The sequence below is a fragment of the Oryctolagus cuniculus genome, chromosome 14 (genome assembly GCF_051225735.1).
Source record: "Oryctolagus cuniculus isolate XC-2025 breed Fujian yellow rabbit chromosome 14, ASM5122573v1, whole genome shotgun sequence".
Lineage (NCBI taxonomy): Eukaryota > Metazoa > Chordata > Mammalia > Lagomorpha > Leporidae > Oryctolagus > Oryctolagus cuniculus.
The window spans coordinates 84,885,615-84,913,551 of record NC_142880.1 but is presented as its reverse complement, the minus strand read 5'-3'; the positions used below and the strand labels follow the sequence as shown (position 1 = coordinate 84,913,551).

Genomic DNA, 27,937 nt, shown 5'->3' with positions numbered 1-27,937 from the left:
TTCAACATTTTATAAAACAGAACAGAACTGAAGATCAAATCTGTGATGATTGGGCCAGTGCAGTGGCATAGTGGGTAAAGCTGACACCTGTAGTGCTGGCATCCCATATGGGCGCCAGTTCAAGTCCCACCTGCTCCACTTTTGATCCAGCTCTCTGCTATGCTCTGGGAAAGCAATGGAAGATGGCCCAAATCTTTGGGCCCCTGCACCCACATGGGAAGACCTGGAGGAGGTTTCTGGCTCTGGATCAGCACAGCTCCGGCTGTTGCAGCCAACTGGGGAGTGAACCAGCCAGCAGATGGAAGACCTCTGTCTGCTTCTTTTTCTGCCTCTCTTTCTCTGTAACTCAGACTTTCAAATAAATAAATAAATCTTTAAAAAAAAAACTTGTGATGATACTACCCAGCATAAGAAATAAAACATAAATAAAACATAATTAACAGAGTGGGAGCCTTCTATATAGCACTCCAGAACATACTCCCCACACCCTTAAGGGAATAAAGGGTCTTACTGACCACGTCCAGCCACGGACAAGATTCCAGGCATCTTCTCAGCTGGCAGACGTATGCAAGCTGATATAGTGGGCTTTCCACACGTGAGACTTGCATTTCAGCATGGGACAAGTTTCAAGAAGGTTTGAATAGGACAATGAGGCATTGCCAAAAAGTGCCTGGCTTGAAAAATGAGTAAGGGCAGAAATGGGGCAATGAGAGACAAAATCAGATGGGCAGAGTCCATCTTGGTTGATACAGCAAGTAAATTAAACCACTGTGGAGGTTTGGAAGCAATTTCCCAGGAGGCACACAAGGCCCAAAAAGCTGAAGACACCACCTAATGATATTCATCAAACACAGCTAACACTAAGCTCAGAACTACAGTGTAAATTTCAGATTTCGGTGTTACTCTGATGATTCTGATTTTACCTATCCCAAACAAGTTAACACTACACAAAACTTGGTACCTTAGTCCACTGGTATACTATAACAGCATCCTTGAGACTGTGTGATTTCTAAAGGACAAAAAATTATTTTCTCATAGTTCTGGAGGCTGGAAAGTCCAAGATCAAGGCGCTGATATTTAGCCTGGCGAGAGCCTTCTTGCTGCTTTCTCAGGGTGGACAGGCAAGAGAGTAAACCAGCCAAATGCTGCTATAAAGCATGCCTTAATCCCACGAACAAGGAAAGAGCCCTCATGACCCAATCACCTTTTTTTTTTTTTTTTTTTTTGACAGGCAGAGTGGACAGAGAGAGAGAGAGACAGAGAGAAAGGTCTTCCTTTGCCGTTGGCTCACCCTCCAATGGCTGCCGCGGCCGTTGCACTGCGGCCAGCACACCGTGCTGAACCGATGGCAGGAGCCAGGTACTTATCCTGGTCTCCCATGGGGTGCAGGGCCCAAGGACTTGGGCCATCCTCCATTGCACTCCCTGGCCACAGCAGAGAGCTGGCCTGGAAGAGGAGCAACCGGGACAGAATCCGGAGCGGAGGATTAGCCTAGTGAGCCGCGGTGCCGGCCTGCCAATCACCTTTTAAACACATGCTTAGGGGCAGGTATTTGACATCGTTAAGTTTCCACCAGAGATGCCCACATCCCATGTTGGCATTCCTGGGTCAAGTTCAGAGGCTGTGGTTCCAATCCAGCTTCCTCTTAATGTACAACCTGGTAGGTAGCAGTGATAGCTCAAGCATTTGGTCCCAGCCACCCTCATGAGAACACTGGATTGAGTTCCAGGCTCCTGGCTTCAGCCTGGTCCAGCCCCAGCTGTTGGCAGGGCATTTGGCCACTGAACCACTAGATGAGATCACTCCTTCTCTGCCCTTTCAAAATTAATTAATTGATTAATTAAAGGTCATGCCTATTAAGACTACTACATTTCTGGAGAGGACACATTCACAACACAGCACTTGGGGAGGATAATCTTTGCTGTCCTTCATCTTCCTCCTCTGCTCTGTCTATCCGCCCCACCCCCAATCCCCTTCCAAACACCTGAGAAGTCAAGGCTCCTCTCCAGCTACCAAAGCCTGCTCTTTTCAAATCTGCCCTAATATCTCACACAAATACTATACCTGGCATACAGTAAAGCTTGTTAAATGTTAACTTCTGCTATTACCACCACTTCTCCCTTCCATTACCTCTATCCATTTTCTTCCAATTAAAACTGTCATTCTCTCACTTTCAGACTAAGAAAAGCTATCTGAATACACAACACATTACTTGCACAGAAATATGTATACTATCTTTTACTATGTGCAAGGAGTTACACAAGTATTAAGTGTTCCAATGTATGGGATCAAAATATCTTGCCTCCCCTACTATGGGCCTTTATTTAATTCCTTCTCTTTCTGGCAACAACTAAGGTCAGTTGCTTATCCCCTTATAATAACCATCACCATGGATCCCTTTTGCTCTTGTTAATAAATACTTTGTAAAGCACACAATCAATTCATTGCTTTTTATTTTTTATGTTTACTTTATTTTATTTTCACCTGAAAGGCAAAGAGAGGGATCGACATTGCCACACAGCAGGTAAAGCTACTGCTTCTGATGTGATATGGGTGCCAGTTGGAGCCTGTCACTCCACTTCTAATCCAACTTCCTGTTAATGTGCCCGGGAGGGCAGCAGATGATGGCCCAAGTGCTTGGGCACTTGCACCACAGGAAGGAGACCCAGAAGCTGGGCTCCAGGCTTCAGCCTGGTACAGCCTCAGGCCATTGTGGCCATTTGGGGAGTAAATCAGCAGATGGATGATCTCTTCTTCTGTTTTCTCCCTCCCCAACAATTCTGCCTTTCAAATAAATAAATAAAATAAATATAAACAAAATAAAAATAAAGGCAAAGGGAGAGAAAATAAGTGATGGTTCATTCCCCAATTGCCTGCAATAGGTAGGTCTGAGCCAGACCAAGTCAGGAGCCTAGAACTCAATCTGGGTCTCTCGTGTGAGTGGCAGGGACCTACTTGGGTAATTAGCACTGAGCTCCTAGTGCACGCTAGGCCTGGTGCTACTCTAGCAGCTTCATGGTTTCCTCAGCATCAAACATAAGTTTCTGTCACGGTAGCATAATTCTTCACCAGCTGATCACAGGCCCCCTCCTGTCACCACTTTTCCTGCCTCTATACAATTTTCCTACTCTCTCCCAGTCAAGCTTTCTCTTTGTGATTGCTCTTGGACTCTCAGTGACATCTCAAGGTCCTGGCCAAAGCACTCTTCTATTAAGTAAATTTCTGGCCAAACTTATCTATGTTACGGCATTGCTGCAAACACACAAGAAAATTATCACTGAAATTCATATGTACCTTCCCCCAGTAGACTCAAAGGTCTCAGGGGAGGGATATGTCATCCATTGTTATATACTTAGCACAGTTTCTGGCAAGGAATAAACTACTCAATAAGCATTAATTAAATGAAGGAAAGGAAGAATGAAGAATAAAGCCACATGTTTCCTAAATCATCAAAATGTTCCCTAAAATCATCAAAAAAGGATAAAACCCAGCTCCCTACTAATGTGTCTGGGAAAGCAGTGGAGGATAGTTTAAGGGCCTGGGACCCCAGCACCCATGTGGAAGACCCAGAAGAAGCTCCTGGCTCTTGGCTTTGAATTGGTCGCAACCATTGCAGCAATCTGGAGAATGAATCAAGAGTATGGAAAATATATTTGTCCCTCCCTCCCTCTCTCTGTAACTCTACCTTTCAAAACAAATAAATAAATCTTTTTTTAAAAGAGGATAAAACATGTGAGGGTGGAATATCTCTTTCTTGAAAGAGTACAGAACAATGATTAAGAGCATAAGCTTTCAGAACTAGATTATCACATACTAGGTGTGTGAGCATAGAGAAGGCATTTGACTCTCTGAGCCTCAATTTCTTCACATATAAATTGAATATCATAATAGAAATTATCTTACGAAATAGTGTCAGAAATAAAAGAAATCAAGTCCTCAGAAAAACATCTGGCATACAGTAAGATGAAGTAGGCACAATCACAAATCCCCAAAGATATTCATGTCCCAGTTCTTAGACCAATTACCTTACATAGCAAATGAGACTTTACACTTATGCCCAAAGTAAGGACTTTGAGATAGGAGATAACTCTGGATTATCCAGGTGGGTCCACTGTAATCATATGGGTCCTTGAAAGTGCAGAGAGAGGATGTGCTGAAAGAAGCCAGGGGTTAGAATGATGCCATTACTGGAAAAAGGCAACAAGCTAAGGAATGATGGCAGACTCCTAAAGATGGTACAGATTGGTAGCACATTCTACTGCAGATCCTCCTGAAGCAATGCATCCCTGCCCACACCTTGATTTTGTGCCCCATCAGGCTCAGTTTCTCACTTGTGAACTCCAGAACTGTAAGATGACAAAACTGTGTCATTTAGGCTACAATGTTTGAGGTAACTTGTTACATCAGCAACAGGAAGCTAATATAATGCATATAAGACAATTATTAGCTTTTCCTCTTTCTGTTAAAAATCATTCCTAACTGCAGTGATAAGTCACACTGACAACATGTATTCCTGTGACGTGTTGAAAACAGCATTGCAGCTCCACGGCCTTCCTCCCAAATCTCTATGTGCAGAGAAGTGTTACTCTAGCAGGCCTGTCTCCAATTACAACGTTGGCCCTTGGCTGGCATAAAGGGACCTTGAATTTTGGAAGGGCTCCCACCATTATGATTGATGAGAGTGGTTCACTGTGCCTACATTGTTTGTACAAACACTGGTTTATGCTGAATACATGTATACATGTTTTTCCTCAGGGAGTCTATCATTTTGATATGTGTTAGGCAGAGGGCACCTATATGGTCAGACCCGAATAAAAACCTAAGGTGCAGAGCAAGCATTTGACATACAGCCAGTTAAAAGGCCTATATCCCATATTGGAGGGCCTGGGTTTGAGTTCCAGCTCTGTCCCAGATCCTAGATTCCATTAATATATACCTTGTGAAGCTTGAGTAGTTATGGATCGAGTCCCCACCTCCCGTCTGACCCAGCCCTAGCCACTGTGGGTATCTGAGGAGTGAACCAGTATATGGAGGCTGTGTCTCCACCTGATTTTAAAAACAAACCAAAAACTTAGGTGCTGAATCGACAATGAGCTTCCCTAGTACACAGCATTCCACACTTGTCACAACTTATTGCTGAAAGAATTAACCAAATTCTATGTAACTCCATAGGGAGAGAACTCTTGGAAGCTTATGTCTGGTTTCTTACAGATTTTGCCCATGTACCTTTTATCCTTTGCTGATGTTGGTTTGTACCCATTTTTTGGAAAAAAACATAGCTGTAAATATGACTATATACTCAGTCCAGAGAGTCCTATTAGCAAATCATTGAATGTGGGGGTTGTTTGTGGAACCTGTGAAATAACCTATTACCCCAATCTTATTGCGGGAAAAACTTCAAACAAACTCCAGATGAGAGTTACTCTACAAAATAACCACTATTTCTCAAAACTGTCAAAAATCATCAAAAACAAGGGAAGTCTGACAAATCATAACATCCAAGAGGAACTTAATGAGACATGACAACTTAATGTAATATGGTATTCTGGGTAAGATCCTGTTCAGAAACAGAGCATTAGGTAAAAACTAAGGAAATCTGAATAAGGTATGGCCTTTAATTAACAATAATGTATCAATATTGGCTCATTAATTATGACAAATACATATATTAATGTTAAGATATTAATGGTAGAGGACATCAGGTATGGGACAAGGGGCACCTTTTTGAATTACCTTCACAACTTTTCTATAAACCTAAAACTATCCTAAAATTTAAATAAATTCTAAAATTAAAAAAAATTTTAAATTCTTGAGCACCTATTAAGTATACACTATTGTGCTAAGCAAAAAAATTATCATTTTATATAATTCTATTCCATATCTACTCATTTATCTATATTCTAAAGTTATATGAAATAGTAGGAAGGCAAGTAAGATATTCAGTTGTGTGTATTTAAATTGACTATATATTTATATCTTATTATTCTAGTAAATGGTGACTTCTGGGAAGCAGAAACAGATGAGAAGTATCAATATGTTGGGCAAGACCAATTTCTGCAATTGTAAAATGAAGAGGGGACAACATATTGAAATAATAATTTCACACAAAGTAAAGTGAACAACCAACACCGATCTGTCTTAATATATGACTGAAGGTCATAATGTTATTTTAGTCTATTAAATACCTTCTTTCCTAAAAGGCCATTTCATAATTATGTTTCTGTGTTAATAAAAACATAAAAATCTATATCATGTAATTAAAATTGTCAATTTTCATTATTTAAGTTTTTCATTTCAACAAACCATTAATTTTCTCCTAGAGGAGAATGAATGGGGAATAATTCTCCAATATTTCTAAAGCACAGATAACCAAATACATATTTGCAGAGGAAGGTGTTTAGCCAGGCAGTAATATGCTGGTTAAGATGCCTGTGTGTCATGTCATAGTGCTTGGGTTCAATTCCTGGCTCAGGATCCTTACTCCAGCTTCCTAATGCAGGAGGCAGAAGTGATGGCTGAAAAAATGGGCACCTGCCAGCCACATGAGAGACCTACACTGAGTTCTAGGCTCCCAGTTTCTGCCCCAGCCTAGCTTTTGTCAAGCCCTGGCCATTATGCAGCATTCACAGAGTAAACCAGCAGATGGGAGCCATCTCCCTGTCTCTTTCTTCCTCTCCTCTTTCTCCTATCTTGTCTCCTCTTCTCTCTTCTCCTCCTTTCCTGTATCTCTCCATCTCAAGTAGATAAAACTACATATATATGTATATATATATATATAGAGAGAGAGAGAGAGTGTGATTTGTATGTGATCTGAAAAAGTCAAGAGATAAGATTGTAAATGAATGCCTTTAGAAAGAGTGAAAAAATAAAAATGGTCCCTATGTGCAAATCTATGCAAATGAAATATAATGCCTTTGTGGATGGCATATGTTCTCCAGATAAATCTGAATAAGCAGGCTTTTAATATAATTTATTAGCCTGTATTGTTCTCAGTGCCTAAATCACAACTTTTTAATAATACAAGTTGCCTTAACTCATTTTGTTCTCTGAGAAAAATGTGATAAAAATATTGCATTGATTTATTATACTCATAATATGCGGTCAATGATTTTAGATTTTCATTCACAATATCTCTTAGAAACATAAGGTGAGCTCTCTTTTTTCACAATGTTTCCTGTGGCCTTTAAAGAGATATTTTCTTTTGTTCATACTAAATAGATCCAAAGTCAGGACACTCAAAAATGATAGAATAAATTGCTGTTTAAAAAAATATTTATTTAGAACGACTATGCAAATATACTAGTGGTAGTTTTATTTTTTTTAATCCAGAGGATGATACATTTTGCCTCATTTTTTTTATTAAATTCCTCAATATGCTGAAATTTTAGCCTTTTCATGCCAACAACTTAAGCAAACTAAGTGGACTAAAGAAATCAGAAAATAGTACGAAATAAATATAAGAATTCAGTTATATAACAAAATTCAATTATAAAATGAATGCAGTAATTAAGGGAAGTTTATAGAATTAAAGGCTTAGAAGAGAAAAAAGATGGGATCAAATGAGTAGTATAAGTTTCCACCATTAAAAAAAGTTAGATGAGAAAAGTAAATTCAAAGCAAAGGAAATAAATAATAAAAACAGCAGAAATCAATGACTTTGAAAACAATAAAACAATAGAGAAAAATCACTGATATCTCAAGATATTTTTGAAAAGATTAATAAAACTGATAAACCTCCAGAAAAACTAAAAAAATTAAAAAGAGAAGACATATATTACCATTATTATAACTGAAAAATCTGTATCACTATAGACCCCAAAGAAAAAAAGGATAATAAATACATACTATGAACAATGCTACACACATAATTTTTAAAACTTAATTCCTTGAAAATAACAAATTACCAAAATTAACCCTGTGTCTTCCAGCAAAGACATCTTGAGGCCCAGGTTGTTTCATTATCAAACATTTAAGTAAAAATAATATTAATCTTTTACAATATTTTCCAGGAAGCAGAAAAGCAGAAAACTAACTTTAATGGTAGAGCTACTTTGATAGCAAAACCACACAAAGACAATACAAAAAAAGAGAAAATTTCAGACAAATATCCTTTATGACAGAGGCACAAAAGAAAAGAAAAAGCCTTAAAACAATCAGCAAAATAATACCCAGCACTATATAGAAAGAATAATAACAACAAAGTGAAGCTCACTGTGGGAATATAAGACTGGCTCAATTTTTGAGAATCAATATATTAACACTCAAAACAATTACATACATTGAAGAAGATAAACCATTTGACAAAATTCAACTTCCATTCAGAACAAAATCATAAGCAAACTAGTAATAAAAGGAAGCTTCCTCGGCCTGATAAAGAGCATCTCCAGGAGCCAGCATTTTGGCAAAGGGGGTAAGTTGCTGCTGTGATACCAGCATCTCTACCAGAGAGACACTCTAAGTCCCAGCTGTTCTCTTCAGATCCAATTCCCTGCAAGTGTGCTGGGAAGGCAGCATAAGATGGCCCTGGTACTTGGGCCCCTGTCACCCTTGTGGGAGACCAGGATGCTGTTCCTGGATCCTGGCTTCAGTCTGGCTCAGTACTGGCAGTGGCAGCCATTTGGAGAACTGAACCAGTAGACAGATGATCTCTTTCTCTCTGTTTTTCCCTTTTCTCTCTGTCACTCTGCCTTTCATATAAAGAAGTATTTTTTTTAAAAAAAGAGATTTTACAAAGAACCTACGACTAACAACAAAGTAACTGATGAATGTTTTCCTAGACATCAGGAAAAAGACAAGGATGTCTGCTCTACAACTTCTATTTAGCACTGTCCTGGGGTTCAACTCAGTACAACACAAGGAAAAAAAATGAAAAAATCCAGATTGGAAAGGAAGAAAAAGGCAGTTTTTACTTGCAAGTAAAATGATTATCTAAGTACAAAACCTAATGTAATTTACCAAAAAAAAAAAAAAAAAAATCCCACGATTATTATTACCCGACAGCAGAAAAATGGCAAGATTGAAGATCAAAAGATAAATATTAATTGTATTTCTGTATATTATAATAAACAAGTAGAAATTAAAACTAAACATTATTATTTACAAAGAGTATTAAAAATATAAAAACATAGTTGTAAATCCAACTAAAATGTTAAAATTCTGTACTGTCAACATCACAGGACAAAATCAAAACAAAAATAGTGTTTTAAACATTATCAATGTCCAATTGTAAATCAATAAATTAAAAAAAAAAACTCTACCCCCAAAGAAGAAATACTTAAGTATAAATCTAACAACACAATTTCTGAATGCTGAAAACTGCAAAATATTCATGAAATAAATCAAAGACCTACATTAAATGAACAACCATGTTCACATTGATCTATACATTTAACATAATTTCAACCAAAATCCCAATATAATTTTTTTTAATTTAAAAAGGCTAATTCTAAATTTTATATAGAAAAACAAAGGAACTAGTATAGCTAAAACAATTTTGAAAAAGAACACTTTTGGTGGAAGATTCACAGTGTCTTATGTTAGGACTTAGAATAAATCTACAATAAACAAGAGAAAATACTAGCAAATACAGACATAAAGATTAACTGAACAAGAGTCCAAAAACAGATGCACACATATACAGCCAAGTGATTTTTGACAATGCTGCAAATCATTTCAATGCAACTCTATGCAAAATAATGGACTTTAAAATGAACCTCACACCTTATTTTAAAAATCAATCTAAAATCACGATCCTAAATGTATAAAACTATTGATACTTTTAAAAGAGAACACAGGGAAAATCTTCCTAATCTATGGTAAGATAAGAATTCCTAGACATGACACCAAAATTATGAACTACTTTAATAAAAACTGAAAAATTGACTTCACCAAAGATAAGCCAGTTTCTGGTGAAAAACAGGTAAGAGAATAAAAAGACAAATTACGGCTGGCGCCGTGGCTCAACAGGCTAATCCTCCACCTGCGGCGCCAGCACACCGGGTTCTAGTCCCGGTTGGGGCTCCGGATTCTGTCCCGGTTGCCCCTCTTCCAGGCCAGCTCTCTGCTGTGGCCAGGGAGTGCAGTGGAGGATGGCCCAAGTGCTTGGGCCCTGCACCTGCATAGGAGACCAGGAGAAGCACCTGGCTCCTGCCTTTAGATCAGCGCAGCGCGCCAGCCGTGGTGGCCACGGCCATTGGAGGGTGAACCAATGGCAAAGGAAGACCTTTCTCTCTGTCTCTGTCTCACTGTCCACTCTGCCTGTTAAAAAAAAAAAAAAAAAAGATTAAAAAAAAAAAAGACAAATTACAGACTAGAATAAAAATCACATATCCAAGGCAGGACCTGTTTCCAAAACATGCAAACAACTCCCAAAATTAGGAAGAAGATAGCCAATTAAAAATTGAACAAAGGAAATGAGGAGATATTTCACTAAGGGTTATATAAAAATGAAAACAAGCATAAGAAAGATTCTCAACATTATCATTCAAACACAAATTAAAAGCACAAGGTGACACTACTATATTATATATGTATAATATTTAAATGAAAATTACTGAGGATACCACATGCCTGCTTTCAAGGACACGCAGCAAATGAACTCCCTTACATTACTGCTTAGTGCAAAATGGTAGTCATCATGGAAAACAATTTGACAGTTTCTTAGTTAAATATGCACTTACCATATGATTCAGCAATCCCACTCCTGGGTATTTAACCTAAAGAAATAAAAATTCAGGTTCACAAAAGAACATGTGCATGAATGTTTTTAACAGTTCTACTCATAATTGTTAAAACGTGGAACAACCCACCTGTCCTTCCACAGCTGAATGGATAAACTATGGTTCATTCATATGATAGACTGACACTGAACTATAAAAAAGAATTGTAGGTATAGGGTGCTTCAAAAAGGTTCTGGAAAATGGAATTAAAAGATAAGTTTTCTTGCTGGAAAAAAAATTTAATCCATCCAGAGAATCTTCATAAAATATATTTTCCACAAATTTTTTGAAGTATATTCAACAAGTTGGATGAATTCATAGGCAAAATGTTTTTTGATTTTTATTTATTGGCAGGGGGAAGACAGAATGTACCCCCATCCACTGGTTCATTCCCTCAAATGCATACAACAGCCAGAGGTGGTCTGAGCCAACACTAAGAGCTAGGAACTCATTCCAGTTCTTCGATGTAAGTGACAGGAACTCAATTACTTGAGCCATCGCTGCTGCCTCCCAGGGTCCCTGTTAGCAGGAAGCTGGAGTCAGGAATCAGAGTTAGGTATTATACCCAGGTATTCACATATGGGACACAGGCATCTTAATCAGTGTCTTACTATTAGCCTAAATATCTTTCCCCTCACAGGCAATTGTGCTGAATGAAATATGCCAGTCTCAGAATGGATGTTGTGTACAGTGGTTAAAAGACCTCTTAGAATACCCGTTTTCCATATTGAAGTGTCTGGGTTTTAGTCCCAGCTCTGCTTCTGATCTCAGTTTCCTGTTAACGTCAACCTAAGAGGCAGCAGGTAATGGCTCAAGTGGTTGGGTTCCTGCTATCCACATGTAAGACTTGGATTCAAGACTCCCGTTCAGCTTGGCCCAACTCTGGCAGTCGCAAGCATTCAAGGAGTGAACTCGCAGATGGAAAATTTCTCTATCTTTCTCTGTTTCTCTGCCTTTCAAATAAAAATCAATCAATAAATTAATAAAAATTAAAAAGAAGCCAGTCTCAGTGTGGATATTTAGTGTAGCAGTTATGACATTCCCAGGCCATTATCTGAGTACATGGGTTCAATTGCCAGCTCTGGCTCCTGATTTCGGATTCTGGGAAGCAGTGGTGACAGGTCAAGTTATTCCATTTCTGCCTCCTATGTGGGAGACCTGGCTTGCGTTCCTGATTCCTGGTATCAGCCCTGGCCCAGCTTCAGACAATGCAGGCATTTGGGGAGCGTAACAGAAGAGGGAGAGCTCTCTTTTTCTTTGAATGTGTTTCTCCCCCACCCCAAATATGTTTTTAAAGAAGTCTCGGAAGATTATATACAATAATACGTATAATTTGATTTTGTATAAGACTATAACAGTATCAAAAAATAAAGTTTAAATAATGGAGAAAAGATCAGAAGTGGTTTTCCAGGATTAGGGATGGAAAAGGGTGTGATTATGATGGCACATAGCATAAAGAAGCTTGGTGGGGAAGTGTTCTGTGTCCTTGCTGTGGTAGTCATTATTTGCACTCTATACATGTTTAAATCATAGAGCTATAGTTATATGCAGGAATGATTCAATTTTACTGCATGACAATTAAAAGGGTGGAGCTATGCTGGATAAAAAGGGGTTTGCTGGTTAAATGCAGTTCAGTATTACGTCTTTCCCCAAATTAAAGGCTCAATTAACTTTGGTAGAACAAAACCACTGAAAGCTGGCTATAGTTTCTGGTTCCATAGCATTCTTATCAACAATACAAAGCTTCAAAAATTTAAATTGTTTTTGTAGTGTCATGAACACTATCACAGTATATACCACTGAAAGATGTCTAGCTTACAGAAAAAAAATCATTAAAAATTACAAATCATAATCAAAAATCCAGATTTCTCAAATAAGTATTCTAAACTTAAAAAAATTATCTTTAATAGTAGTACCTTTTACTGTATATTTTATATGCTTATCTTCTTCATTTAAAAAAAAAGGGAAGGTGTAGGATCTGTATTGAAGTAATATTCAGGGATCTACATTGTGGACCAGCAAGTAAACCACTTCTTGCAATGCTGGCAACCCATAACTGAGTGCCAATTCAAGTCCAGGTTGCTCCACTTCAGATCCAGCTCCCGGTTAAAGCACTTGAGAAAGCAGTACATAACACCCCCAAGTATTTGGGTCTCTGCCACCCGCTTGGAAGACTCAGATGGAATTCTAGGCTCCTTGCTTTGGCCTGGCCCAGCCTACTATAGGCATTTGGGGAGTTAACCAGAGGATGGAAGAGTTCTCTTCCTCTCACTCTCTTCCTTTCATTATCACTCTGCCTTTCAAATAATAAATAATTTTTTTTTTTAAAAAATGAAGTATCTATTCAAAGGAATGGTATTTCAAATAGGCATTTGAAAAATGTTTACAGAATTAGTTACTCTTCATCAAATATGGAATGAGCTGCATAACTACACCATTAATTTACTTCAGATAGTAACTCTTATGAGGACATCTTTTGCTTGTTAGTAAAAACATTTAAAAATGATTATTATTCTTTCTAGCTATACTCATGATATCTACTCATATCATTAACTAAGCAAATTTCTATGTAGCCTACTCTTTTAAATTTTTTTTGCTGAAGAGTCTTTGGACATTTGTTTGCCCATAGCTCCTGTGCAAGCAAACCTTCTAAGATTCTGCTATGCCATTCCCTTCAGTGACCTGTCACAGATCCAGGACTTATTATCTGTTGTCCATTAGCTAAGCAGATTGGGCGAATCATAGGTGTGTGAATGAATAACTTCATCTATACAAAAAAAAAAAGCCTTTACTTTGCTCTTGCTTTAGCCTGAGTCTAAACCATGTAAAAATAGAGCATTCTTATGCTGGAAAATGATTAATGGTGAACCTGAAGTTTTCACAAGTACTTAGCCTAGAAATTAAAACATCTTTAAAACTGCAAAGATGTAATCTGCATTTATTTACATTAACAGAGCAAGTATAATTTTCACAGTTCTTTTAAATTTCCAATTGCTAGAGAATTAAGAGCCTTGTACATTAATTATTTTAAGGTATTCTTCTGAATAATCATACCTAATGTATGTAGGCTTATAAAAATTCAATAAAAATTTCAATTTTAAAGCTTCAACAAATTAAACCAGGAAGCATATTATAATGATGTTAAACATATCCAGTTTTTACATAATATATACTTTGATGTCACATTACACCATCACTTCCAAATAAACCAAACTGAAATGCTCTTGTTGACAGTAAGTTAAAAATATAATAGTTACCTATAATTATAATTATGGCATGTAACTGAAAGAGGATAAAAATAACTCATCTGATGAAAGTCTTCAATGCAGTAATTTTATTTTACTGATTTTATCACTAGGATCATATGCCACAATGAGTTCACTTAACAAAGTTGCAACTTTCTATATTTTAGTTCTTTGGATATTAATATTCAATGCACTGATTAATAAGACCTATTATTAATATTAATAAGTAAATAATAAAGACAAATTTTTAAAAGTTTGTACAGAAACATACCAGTCCCCAGTCTCCCAGGTTTTCATGAGTGTCTCATCCATTGATTTAATTGTTTTCCTCAGCACCTAACACTTACTATGCAGTCCTTTCACAATCCCACCCTGAAGTATATTGGTATAGGTGCATAATTAGTTCAAACCACACAAAATTAAAGAAAGGGTGAATTATTCTTTAAATAATTTCCACAATTTAGCAGTTAATCACATCTGAATCATGTAAATATAATTAAGTAATACTGCTTGCAAATATCCGTTGAATGTAAATGTGATTTTTTAAAAATGCATGTCACCTGATAGTTTAACTAAGGGAAACATTTTGTCCAACTTAATCTGAAATAAATTCACTGCAAAACAAGTTCAGTATCTAATAAATTTAAAGTATATGTAGCAAACAATTCAATCTTACTATCATGAGATTAACATTCCTCTAAAATATTAGCTGAATTGGAAAAAAGAAACCATACAAAGGAGACTTTTTCTAAACATAAATGAAGCAGAGAGACAGAATTCTACATAACAATTACAACTGGTCTGCATGATTATTAAGTGTATTTTAAAATGTTACTTCAAAATTTTTAAAACCAAGTTTTTATAAAACAGGTATTCAAAGTTAGCTCCACTCCTCATACCCCAATATTTATAATACATCATTTTAGTAAACTCTTTTTTTTTAAAAAATTACCTGCTTCTGTAGCCATCTTTCATGCCGTCGTTGTTTCCTTCGTAGATTCCTCAACTTGCTCCTCTCTCTCTTATTTAGCCTCTGATTAATGGCGCCCAATGGAAAGCTGGCCGAGCGCAGGAAGTCCAGAGGGGAGAGGTGCTCTTCGTGGTCTGAGGTCTCCAGCACGCTCCTGCCAGCCGAGGGCAGGTCCATGAGAAACGTCAGGTTGCTAGTAGTATTGGCATTGTCAGAATACACGGAAGAAGCTTCTAAACCACACTGAAATTCACCTCCTCTTTGTGTCTGGGTCTCATGGGGAGCCACTGAAAATCTTTGCAGCAGTATGTTAGGATCAAAACTGGATGGATTCTGAAAGGAACAGCTATTTTTAGCAGATTGTAAAGGCAAACCTGAAAGGTCAACAGGCCGTGTTTCATTGAGCCTGGGGTAGGCAGTAGTCTTACTATGTATTTCATACAAAGTGGGTAATAAAGTCAGTTTCTCACTGATGTTCAGATCCAAACTATGTGATTTTCTATGAAAAGCTCTTGTAGTGCATTTTCCAGTCAAAAGCTGGGGAACAAAAAGCTGGTATTTTGGATTTGTTCTGAAGAGCAGTTTTTCGTTCTTCATCTGGAAATACGTTGATCGTACCTCCAGGCAGAGTGCTTCTGTTAATCTTCCGGGGCCATCGTTATTTAGGGCCATGTTTAAAAGCCTATGATTTCTGTTTTGGGAGCCACCACCTGTCAGGCGAGTTTCCTTGTCAGAACCTGACTGAACTCTAGGATGTGACCAGTATTTCAGCGAAGGTCTCATTAGACTGCCTGCCTGTGCTGGCTGATAATCGGTCCGGCTCTTGGAGAGATGCACAGCTGCAGGCTGGCCGCAGGAACATTTTGGAGTGCTGACAAAATTAAAGCCCCCTAAACGGGCCCCGCAGAAAGGGCAATTCAGTTTTCCAACTGTCCACTGGGCCTACAGGTAATAAAGGAAAATAAAGACAATGCTTTCATTGTAAAGTAACCAGAGAGAATGTGAGTTTAAAAAAAAAAAAAAAAGCCAACCACATGAAAGTTTTCTATGCCACAGAAAAGGCTAGCTGTCTGCTTTCTGATTAGTAGACAGAATGGCAAATGGAAACAAGCCTTCTAAAAAATAGAGATAAGCAGCTACCAAGTTCTAGAATGATAACATTTTGCAAATCATGCCCATCCAAACAATACTCCTAAGAATTCCAAAAGAGAGTTTCTTAAACAATAGGTTGAATATGGATACAGTGGGAACTAATGAAAAGAAAAATACACTATAGAACCAGGAAGCAAATCAGTCTACAGAGCTTAATTTGCAAGTAAAATCTCACAGAAAAGTGTCTGTTTTGATACACTTCTTGCATACCAAGCACTGTGGGAGGGAACTTTACCCAACCAACAGAATAAAGCGCTTCCTGGCTTTTTACACACAACCAGAAGATATTGACTGCACATATCAGAGACAGCATTTTCTATACTCAGACTGAAAATTAATAATGAATTGGCTAAAATCTTTTCAACACAGACAGTGGAACATCTGTAGTGTCCTACTATATTTTGTGAAGTTCAGGAGTGTTAAAAACTAATACACTTGTATTTTCCCAGAAAAAAAATTACAATGTTAGAACAGATGCAAGGGATATCTAGCAAACATTATTTTAACAAAAAATAGGTTACTCAGTGAAGAAATATGTTTTTCTAAAAATCATACTTTTCTAACATAGGTGTTTTGAACTGTGAGAAATAACTATGTCTACTATTAAGACAGTAAGTTCTTGGGGCTGGCGCCCATATCACAGCACTAGTTCAAGTTCCAGCTGTTCCATCGCCAATCCCATTCCCTGCTAATGCATCTGGGATGACAGCAGAGGATGGCTCAAATGCTTGAGTCCTTACCATTCATGTGGGAAACCTGGATTTAATTCCTGGCTCCCAGGATTGCCCTAGCCTGGCCCCGGTGACCCTGCCTTGCAAATAAAAAAACAATTGTTTTCAAAGAAAGTAAGTGCTTGTATTTATTATATTTCATTAAGGATACTTCAAAGACTATTTTTATTTTAATTATAACAGTAAGTCACTAATTTATTTTCATTATTTATTCATTCATTCATTTCAGAAGCAGAGAGGCAAGAGAGCTCTTTCCCACTGATCCATTCACCAAATGCCCACAACAGCTAGGACTGAGCTAGCCAAATGTGGGAACTCAGTCCAGCTCTCCCATGTGGGTGGCAGGAATCCAACTACTTAAGCGATCATTGCCCTCACAGGATCCCCATTAGCAGGAAGCTGAGGGCAGGCATCAAACCCAGGGACATGGATCTGGGACTGACTGTCCCACCCACTCCTAGTTTATTAAATATGTTGAGTTTTTACATGTATTAATATAAATAATATTTACTAGATATTTCATTTATTCAATGGATACTATTATAAGAGATGAAGATATAGTAATCAACAAAATGTAAAAAGTCCTTGATTGCGTGGATCTTATATTCTTATATTCAGGTTGTGGGAGTGACTAGGCAATTAACAAAATAAGTAAGCTATATGTGTGTGTGAGTAGTTATATATATATATAATATGTGTGTCTATATGTACATATGTGTCATATATATCCACATGTATTTATAAGTTATATACAAGGGTACTTTCAAAAGTTTATGGGAAACTGGAATTAGAAGATGAGTTCTGAAATCTATGAACACTTTTTTCATAATATGCATTTTCCACACACATTCTGAAGACCCTTCTATGCATCTATTTCAAAAATTTTCTGCACCAAAATAAATTTATCTTTTAATTTTCTATGGATTTTTGAAAAGCCCTTATATATTACTTCTAGTGTATGAGTGTGTGTAAAATATAGGTGGGTACATAAAGCAGAACGGAAGTGTTAAGAGGGGGCTGTCAATAAGTTGGCCGGCGAGGCCGCATTGAAAATGAGAACTATAGAAATGAAGCAACAAAAGCAGGTGAACATCTGTGAGAAGAACAATCAGAGAAGGGTAAACACTAAGTGCAAAGCCTGAGAGTTACAAGTATCTGGAGAGCTCTAATAACAGTGAAGAAACCAAAAACTATAGTCAAGGATAACACCAAATTTTCATGTGTCTTGAGACAACGGATCCCTGAAAAAGAGCTCTAAAATGAGGACAAAAACAATCTGAAGGTTGTATATTAGTAATTTTACTCACAAACTAAAAGTCTTACTTTTTGTATCAGGCCATTAATCCATTCAGGAAGTGCTTCTACATTCATGTGCCACACGTGACAAACATTCTGATCATCACCTGAATGTTGATGTTTATCCTGTCATATAAAAATGAGTGGTGTTAGTAATAACCAGTTCAGAATTTATTTCAAAAATTTCAAATAGAATAAAAACTCAAAAACACAAGTTTAATTGTACCTGAAAAGAAAATAAACATTGTCCTGCTTTCAAAAACAAACCCACTGGGGCAGCCGTTTAGCTTAGTGCCAAAGGTGCTGGTTAAGACACCTGTATTCTGTCTTGGAGTTCAATTCCTGGCTCCAAGTTCCTGCTAATGCTGATTCTGGGAGGTAGCAGTGAGGGATGGCTCAAGTAGTTGTGTCCCTGCCACCCACATGGAGGACCTGGATTCAGTTCCTAACTTCCAGTTTCAGCCCTGGCCTAGCTTTGGCCATTCTGAGCACTAAAAGAGTGAACCAATACATGAGAGCTTTCTCTCTCTCTCTCTCTCTGTGTCTTTCAAACAAATCAATAAAAATTTAAGAACAACAAAACAAAAATAGGGGAAGGTGTTTGGCCCAGCGGTTAAGCTGACAGTTGGGACACCCACATCCTAAAGCGGAATGCTGGGCTTCAAGTTCTGGCTCTGCCAGTGTGCACCCTGGGAGGCACCAGTGGTGGTTCAAGTTGTTGGATTGCTACAAACCATCCGGGATACCCTGAATGCGTTTCTGACTCCCAGTATAGACCTGGTTCAGCCCCAGTGGTTGCAGGCATCTGGGGAGTGAACCAGCAGATGGATGGAAACCATCTCGCTGTGTCTCTTTGCTTCTCAAATAACAAAACTGCAAAGAAGACAAAAAATGTTTCTTCAGGTAACAAATACCTGTGATTTAAAATAAAACAAAACCTTTCCGTTTCACTATTTCATAAAATAAAATTTAAAATTTACCAAAAAGTTACTGAATAGAAAAAAATTCCAGTGCCATTCATGGCAAGTTTCCCCAGTTTCCTGTCTGTTTTATTTAGTTTCTATTAATGACACAATAAAGGAAGTGCTATAATCTCTATTAAGCTGCTCAATAAACACACAGGAGGATGAGAGAGAGAGGAATGATCAAGTTCATGACACACTATTCCAAAATATGCCACCTTAACATACTGAAAAGCTACAGAACAGAACGGCCTCTGTGGCCTCACACTTGCTTCTCTCTTGAAGCAGGTCAAACACCTAGGAAGGCTTTTCTGACCTTTTCTTAGGTAGGTCCTAGGACTCTCATGTGAGAGGTACCACCCCTACACCCAAAGGAGGAGAACATCCTTATCACTGAACACAGAGGATGAGAGAGAAGAATCAACAACAGGCTTTGCTGAGCTTTTCCTGGTTTGTTACTGTAAGCCCCCTTTGCTCCACCATATTTCTTCATCCATCCATTCTCCATCAAACTGAGCATAAAGGCAGACAGGTATCACCATTTCTTTGAGTCTTTATTTCCTCAGGAAGGCTCCCGGGTCAGATAAAACTTATATGAAGCAAAGCTGTTTTCTCTTAGAAGCCTCATCCCTTAACCCGGTATATTTATATTTATTATATTTATATCTCTCCCCTACAGAAACAATTGCGTAGGTACTAGAAAAGTCTAATGACGCTTCAGCTGTGTAAGATGAACAAAAACCGAAATATCTCATTCTCTGAAGTAAGTTTGTAGAAATAAACATGATATTGAATTGAGACAGTATGGCTTTCCAACATGTCAGAAAAATGTAGGGCAGACCAGAATGAATGTGTGTGAATCTTTACTACTTATGTGACTGATGGCCAGTTAACTTACCTCTCTGAGTCTCAGTTTCTTCACTTGTAAATCACTGCTAGATAACTGCTAATGCTCATTCTACAAAATTTCAGTTTACAAAATAACAGATATAGAGGCTAAAATGAATAAGGAGAGTAAGGCTCCTATTCATTCACCCTTCCTCAGGATCATATTTTACATTGAAGTAGCTCTGCAAGTTGTCAAAGCACAATGTTTTTTCCTCTTAGATTTCCCCAGCTCACTGCTAGTTACTACAGAGCAACAAAAAATTAACAAGAAAATTTAAAACACATCTTTTATGTCTGTATTCACATTGAAATGAAAGGATCAGGGCTGAATCTCTTCAAAAAAAAAAAAATCCTTCACTGTATGATCTACCTTAGGCTGTGAACTGGAACTAAAACCAATCAGAATTTCGAGGTTTAATCTCCCTACCTGCTCCCTCTGGAGCCTTACACCAATGTTCTTTTCCATCATTAGGTCATCTTAAGATATTAAAGGTGACCAGGTCCACACAAAAAGTTCCAGTGTTATTCACTTACATATTCCTTTACATGTAGAAAGATCTTTAAAGAAGTCACCTCAATCTAATTTCCTTCAGCTCCCCCAACCCCCAAAAATCACAATGTAAATGAAAATGGGAATGGCTCTTAAGTTTTGGTTTTTTGCAGGTACTTCAAAATATTTCACTGAAGAAAAAAGAAAAAAATGGAGTTAAAAGCATGACTCTATTTTGGTGCAAAAATAATTTTCAAATCCATGCACGCTCTGGCCGTTGCGACCATCAGATAGAAAACCTCTCTCTCTGTCTCTACCTCTCTCTGTAACTCTTTCAAATAAATAAAATAATAAAGATTTTTAAAAATCCATGCATACTTTTTTCAGAATACACATTTTCCATAAATCATGCAAAGTCTGCACCAAAATAAACTTACTTTTAATTACATTTTTCCATAAACTTTTAAAATGCATTTTTGTGTTGTATCATAGTTAATAACTTTGTAATATTTCACAAGCAGTACTCTGTATACTCTAATCAGCACTAATCCAAATCCAAGATAATAATGACGAAAGGAAAACATTTTTAAAGGTTTTGAAACATTTCTGGTTCTAATGTTTTAAAAATTCTAAAACACCAGTCAAAACTATTTTAATGGCAAAAGAAAAAGTCTTAGGAAAGTTTTTAGAATTGTCCAAACAATCTTTAGTCCTATTCCTGATGCCTGAACTCTAATTCATGTTAACAATAAGCAGCTTTACTAATCTTACACATCAACACTGAGAACAATGTGAGAAAGCCAGGCAAGTACATGGCAATATGAAGAAGATATTACTGAATGGAGGTAAAGTTAGAAATAGAAGAGCAGAGGCTGGAGCCGCGGCTCAATAGGCTAATCCTCCACCTAGCGGTGCCGGCACACCAGGTTCTAGTCCTGGTCAGGGCGCCGGATTCTGTCCCGGTTGCCCCTCTTCCAGGCCAGCTCTCTGCTGTGGCCAGGGAGTGCAGTGGAGGATGGCCCGAGTACTGCACCCCATGGGAGACCAGGAGAAGTACCTGGCTCCTGCCATCGGATCAGCGCAGTGCGCCGGCCGCAGCACGCCGGCCCCGGTGGCCATTGGAGGGTGAACCAACAGCAAAGGAAAACCTTTCTCTCTGTCTTTCTCTCTCACTGTCCACTTTGCCTGTCAAAAAAAAATCTAAAAATAAAAAAAAAAGAAAGAAATAGAAGAGCAGAAGCTAGGAATATTCTCTAGCTCAATTACCTTACTGTTCCCTAACATGTCTCCTTACAAGAGTGTCAAGATGACACATAAAGGTCTATTTTATTCTATCTTCTGAAATAATGATAAAGCAAAAATTCAGGCACAGAAGGAGGTAATTAATTCAAGAAGGTATAGTGAATACACATTCCATCTACCCTCCTATCAAAATAGATCTATAGAATATATATAATATATATGTAAATAAATATATATGTAAAAGGTTGACTTTAATTTTATTTCCTATAAAACCTAACAATTAAAATATAATTTCATTTTATTTACACTGATAATATGTGACCCTGTTTTTCATCCTGGAAACAATCTTTCATCTCTTTAAAATCCTAATCCAAATGGTAGAAGCTTTTTTTGTTTGTTTTTATAAAAGATTTATTTGAAATTAGAGTTACAGAGAGGGAGATACACACACATGTAAATAAATAAGGAGAGAGATTTTTCCATCCACTGGTACACTCCTCAGATGGCTGGGCTAGGCTGAAGCCAGAAGCCAGAAGCCAGAAGTCAGAAGCCAGAAGCCAAGAGCTTCATCCTGATCTCTCACATGGGTGACAGGGGCCCAAATCCTTTGAAAGTATGGATAAAGCTTTGAAGAACAGGATTAATATTATAAAACATACATATATATATATATATATAAGCTTCTTTCATTAGGGGCTGACAGTTATGCTGATTAGTACATCGCTAGTAAATTCTTTAAAAGGTTCTTGGAGGGAATACAAAGTGGAATTGACAAAGCCATCTTTTCATGATTAGATCCAGAATTTTTTCTGACTTTTCAAGATTTTGTCTGCATATGAACAGGAAACAAGGAGTGAAAGACACGAGGGGGAAAAAAAGAAAAATTTTCTATCTGGGTAGAAAGAATAATAAATTGTTAATGTCAATGTAAGTTAAAGGCAATCAACCTATCAATTTTTTAAAAAATGTATTTATTCATTTGAAAGTCAGAGTTACACAGAGAGAGAGACAGAGACAGAGAGAGAGGTCTTCCATCTGCTGGTTCACTCCCCAACTGGCTGCAACAGCCGGAGCTGCACCTATCCAAAGTCAGGAGTCAGGAGCTTTTTCTGGGCCTCCGATGCGGGTGCAGGGGCCCAAGGACTTAGGCCATCTTCTACTGCTTTCCAAGGCCATAGCAGAGAGCTGGATGGGAAGTGGAATAGCCAGGACTAGAACCAGCGCCCCTATGGGATGCTGACATTGCAGGTGGTGGCTTTACCTGCTATGCTACAGCGCTGGCCCCAACCTATCAATATTTATTGGGTGATTATTAGATATAGTATTGAGCATAAAAAACAAGTGAAGAGACTTAACAAATTAATATGCCAGGGACACTGCTGGGTACCTTACATGTATTATTTTACTACATACATTTTGTTGTATCATTTAATGATATTAAGTGATATTTAATGATATAAAATTAATTAACACTAAGAAGTAACTAACCAATATTAAAGATTGAAATGCTTTATGAACATTCCTTTGGGAATAAACACTGAAGGAGAGTAAGGAAATTTTAGTGTTTTTTTATTCTTCTTACTTTCACTAAGTAACAAACATGTGTATTGTACTTACTGTGAACCAGGCACTAGTTTAAGAGTTTTCACTACCTTATAGATAAGGACACTTAAACAAGAAAAATTGACTAACTTATAAGTAACAAATCAAGGTCCAATAATAGTAGCAAAGTAAGGGTTTCCATCCAGGCAATCTGCCATGAGGATTCATGTCTTCAGTCAACAAATTTCCAGTTACCTTCTCTAGCAAATAAATACCATAGATTTTAGGGCAATAAACTTTCTTACATGTCTAGCTTGAATATGCTTTAAGGATTAATATTGCTATTCTTTCCTAAGCTTTCTAAAGGAAAACTGAAGCATAATTATTTTAAAGTCAAACAAAAATAATACTCTAACGAATATTGGGAGAGGTAGGCGGGAAAATATCCCACAGCTAATGTACTATTCCATCCACCAACCCAACATTTATTTAAGAAGTACTGATAAAAAAACAGTAACTTTTTTTTTTTTTTTTTTTTTTTGACAGGCAGAGTGGACAGTGAGAGAGAGAGAGAGAGAGAAAGGTCTTCCTTTTGCCGTTGGTTCACCCTCCAATGACCGCCGCGGCCGGCGCGTTGCTGCCGGCGCACCGCGCTGATCCGATGGCAGGAGCCAGGAGCCAGGTGCTTTTCCTGGTCTCCCATGGGGTGCAGGGCCCAAGCACCTGGGCCATCCTCCACTGCACTCCCTGGCCACAGCAGAGGGCTGGCCTGGAAGAGGGGCAACCGGGACAGAATCCGGCGCCCCGACCGGGACTAGAACCCGGTGTGCCGGCGCCGCTAGGCGGAGGATTAGCCTAGTGAGCCGCGGCGCCGGCCAACAGTAACTTTTCTTTAAACAGTTAAAAGTTAAAGCATAACTATTTTTGTCAAAAAATGAATAGAAAAATCAGTTACAGCAATTGAAACAGGAGGGATGAGCATTAAAGTCTAGCTGAGTGTTTAGTTTTCTGTGTCCTTTCCTGAAAACATGGATATAGAGCAAAGGACAAAAAAAATTTAAAAAAAAAAAAAAAGACAAGCCAGGGTAAACAAGTAAGTCTCAATTATAATTGAGACTGCAAAATACTTCACTTGTATTTACATATACAAATATTGGGGGGAAAATACATATGCATGGGGGCTGGCATTGTGGTGTAGCAGGTAAAGCCACTGCCTAAAACACCAGCATCTCATATGGACACCATTGGTGTCTGGCTACTCCACTTCCGATCCAGCTAGATGTTATTAGCCAGGGAAAAGCAGTGGAAGATGACCCAAGTGTTTGGGCCCCTGCCACCACATGGAAGACCTAGAAGAAGCCCTTGGCTTCAGTCTGGTCCAGTCTCGGTTATCATGGCCATATGGGGAGTGAATCAGTAGATGAAGATTTTCTCTCTCTCTCTCTCCCCACTCTGTAACTTTGACTTGACTTTGAAACAAATAAATAAATCTTTAAAAATACACACACACACATATATATATATATCTGTTATACTGATTTCCAATATAATTTTAAAGGTAAAATTCATATCAACTATTAAATTTAGGCTATGCCTTAAGTGACTTAATTTTAGAAAATTTTATAAATATGCATATTTGATAAAAGAAGCTTTAAATGATATGAGTAATTTAATATGAAAAATAAAACTGGAAGCAACTTTAGAGGAACGTAAAGCCTTTACTAGTAGCACAACAGATTATTTGAGAAAAATAAAATAGAAAATTAGAATTGTTTCACTAGGATTAAAAAAGCCTTACTAGACAGATTTTTCATGGCTTAAATTTATAATGTTGGGGAAGGAAGCAGAAAAGAAATTAACCAGTTTCACACAATGCTGTCAGAAAAATGTTAAAACACTTTTAAATGAAGTAATTTGTTCAAACAGCAGGGGGAGCTAACGCATTGTTATTTTGTGCTTTCTTCAAGGATAGTTTTCTGTTGCTCTGTACAATGATCATTTAATATTAAAATTAGAAATTTAATGCATAAATTGTTATATGCTTTAAGATTTTTAATTAAGTAGAATTAGTTAAATTTGAAAAGTCAATAATTTAAAAAGATTATATAATGTTTTGAAAGATGTTTAACATTTGGCACTTCCAATGTAAGAAATAATATTCCCTTAACTAATTCATTAAACGTGAGCTCAAAACATTATTTAACTACTGCAGCTATAAAACCACAAGGAAAAGATTATGAAAAAATGTAATTTATATTAATTGTTTAAAATATTACAAATATAAAGGAACCAAAACTCTACCTGATTGCCTGATTTTTCTATTTGTCCTTTGTGAAGGTTATTCAAGGGTAAAAACATTTTTAAGCAAAGGGTAATAAAGAATTAAAAAAATAAACAAACATCACTTAAGACCAGACAGGGTACCTGCATCCATTCTTGCTACCTTTCTAATTCACTCTTGATACTATAATGAAAATGATCTTTTTAAAATCCGTAAGCCACACAATCTCTGAGTGACTGCCCAGCTCTTAGGCTACCAATCAAAGTCCTTGACTTTCAAGGCCATAAATGATCTGACCAACACCCTTTCTAGCTTCACATCTTGTAAAACTAGCTCTAGATTTCCGATATCCACCCACAGCAATCTCTCTTACTTCCATGGACCCTGCTATTCTGCCTTTACTTATTCATCTATACCATCTCCCAAGTTATTGCCTCAGAAAAGCCTTCCTCTTACAGCTAGACCTAGCCTGCTGTCCATCCTAACAGGATACTTCAATAGTAGAAAAATAGAATTAGAATATAATTATATTTTAGTGCATAAAACCTTTGAAATCATGTATGTTTTCATAATATACATTTTCCATGAACTTTTTTCTAAAAATTTATTGTGTTTATTTGAAAGACAGAGTTACAGAGAGAGGCAGAGACAGAGAGAGAGGTCTTCCATCCGCTGGTTCACTCCCCAGATGGCCGCAACTGCTGGAGCTGCACCGATCAGAAGCCAGGAGCCAACAGCCTCCTCCAGGTCTCCCACGTGGGTGCAGGGACCCAAGCACCCAGGCCATCCTCCACTGCCATCCCAGGCCATAGCAGAGAGCTGGATCAGAAGAGAAGCAGCCGGGATTAGAACAGGCACCCATATGGGATTGGTGCCTCAGGCCAGGGCTTTAACCTGCTGCACTGCAGCACCGGCCCCTCCATGAACTTTTGAAGAACCTTATATAATCCACGAACTCAACATTCATTGAGTATATTCATGGCAGCCACTGCACAGCAATGGTGTTATAAAGATGAAACACTTCAGAGTATGGTGATTGAAAAAGAGTCATAACCCTAATAATCAGTTCCCAATTTCTTCAACTCACTGGAATTTGGCACCTTCCCCTATAACTCTCACAACTATCATGAGTGGTAACCTAAGATCCTTTTGCTAGAACCAATGCACACTTTTAACATCATTTGACATCTTTACATATGGCTATACAGTTTGTAGACCATCTCTGCACAAATCTACATGGCAACATTCAAAGACTGGCACCCTCCAGAATTGTGTAATATAAAATTTGCACACTGAAGGCAGTGTCTGGTCTTCAAGAACTCCCCGCACCAGTCAGTATTAATAACAACCCTTTTTCCTGGGAGATGTTTGCCATTTGACTTCCATAACACTGTATCCCAATTTTTCTTTTCTTTTTTTGGCCCCTTCGAGACCTTTTCATTTTCTGTCTATCCTGTATACGTTCCTAGGCCCTTCTCCCTCACTCTGTTCACACACTGCATGGTGATCTCTTCTACTCACTACTTACATGCTGATGATTCCCAAAACTACACTTTTAGTTCAGATCTCTCTTCTGAATTCCGTATCCACAGAACCAGCAACCTTCTAAACTATTTGAATATTCCATAGGCCATATAAACTTGACATATCCAAAACTGAACCAAAACTAACTAAAGATGGGGACACCTCTCCCTATCTCAGATTACCAAAAATGGGGACCATTTTTGTTATCTTTTAATGAACTGTTGTAATGTTGCTAGTGGTTCTAGTTCTTGTCCATATTTCATGTATCTCAGTCCTGAAGGCAGGACAGAAGTCCCTCTTTCACCCTGTGGACATTATAGATTATTCAAAACTCCATGCTAAACTCCTTGTTTCACGCCATCTGCACTCCAGTGGCTGGAAGTCTAAGGTTCAAATTGCCCAAATCCCCTACAGCTCGAGTTCCACACATGACCTGGCTTCTGCTAAGCTAGTGTCCTCAGTTTATGAAAGCAGAATTGATGACTGTATTTGTGTTGAATTATTTTTTATTGTGCATCAAGTTTGGATTTAGAAGTACTTTGTTGCCAGCGCCATGGCTCAATAGGCTAATCCTCCGCCTTGCGGCACCAGCAAGTCTAGTCCTGGTTGCTCCTCTTCCAGTCCAGCTCTCTGCTATGGCCCGGAAGTGCAGTGGAGGATGGCCCAAGTGCTTGGGCCCTGCACCCACGTGGGAGACCAGGGAAAGCACCTGGCTCCTGGCTTTGGACCAGCGCGATGTGCTGGCCGCAGCGCGCCGGCCACAGCGGCCATTGGAGGGTGAACCAATGGCAAAAGGAAGACCTTTCTCTCTGTCTCTCTCTCTGTCCACTCTGCCTGTCAAAAATAAAAAAAAAAAAATAGAAGTACTTTGTTATTACTCTTCAGCAATTTGAGTG

The 27,937-nt window shown here is 37.9% G+C and overlaps 1 protein-coding gene across 7 annotated transcripts in view; it reads right to left on the bottom strand.

The window, feature by feature from the left end:
- The window catches only part of RNF180 (ring finger protein 180), a 244,254-nt gene that overhangs the window by 164,254 nt on the left and 52,063 nt on the right, over positions 1-27,937 (bottom strand). For all 7 annotated transcript variants that reach the window (XM_089312799.1, XM_089312798.1, XM_070056912.2 and 4 more), the window contains exons 3-5: positions 18,140-18,238; positions 14,916-15,875; positions 10,680-10,715 (exon numbers count right to left, since the gene is read on the bottom strand). In XM_089312799.1, coding sequence (XP_089168925.1) covers positions 10,680-10,715; positions 14,916-15,875; positions 18,140-18,238 — 1,095 coding nt within the window. The remainder of the gene's footprint in view (positions 1-10,679; positions 10,716-14,915; positions 15,876-18,139; positions 18,239-27,937) is intronic.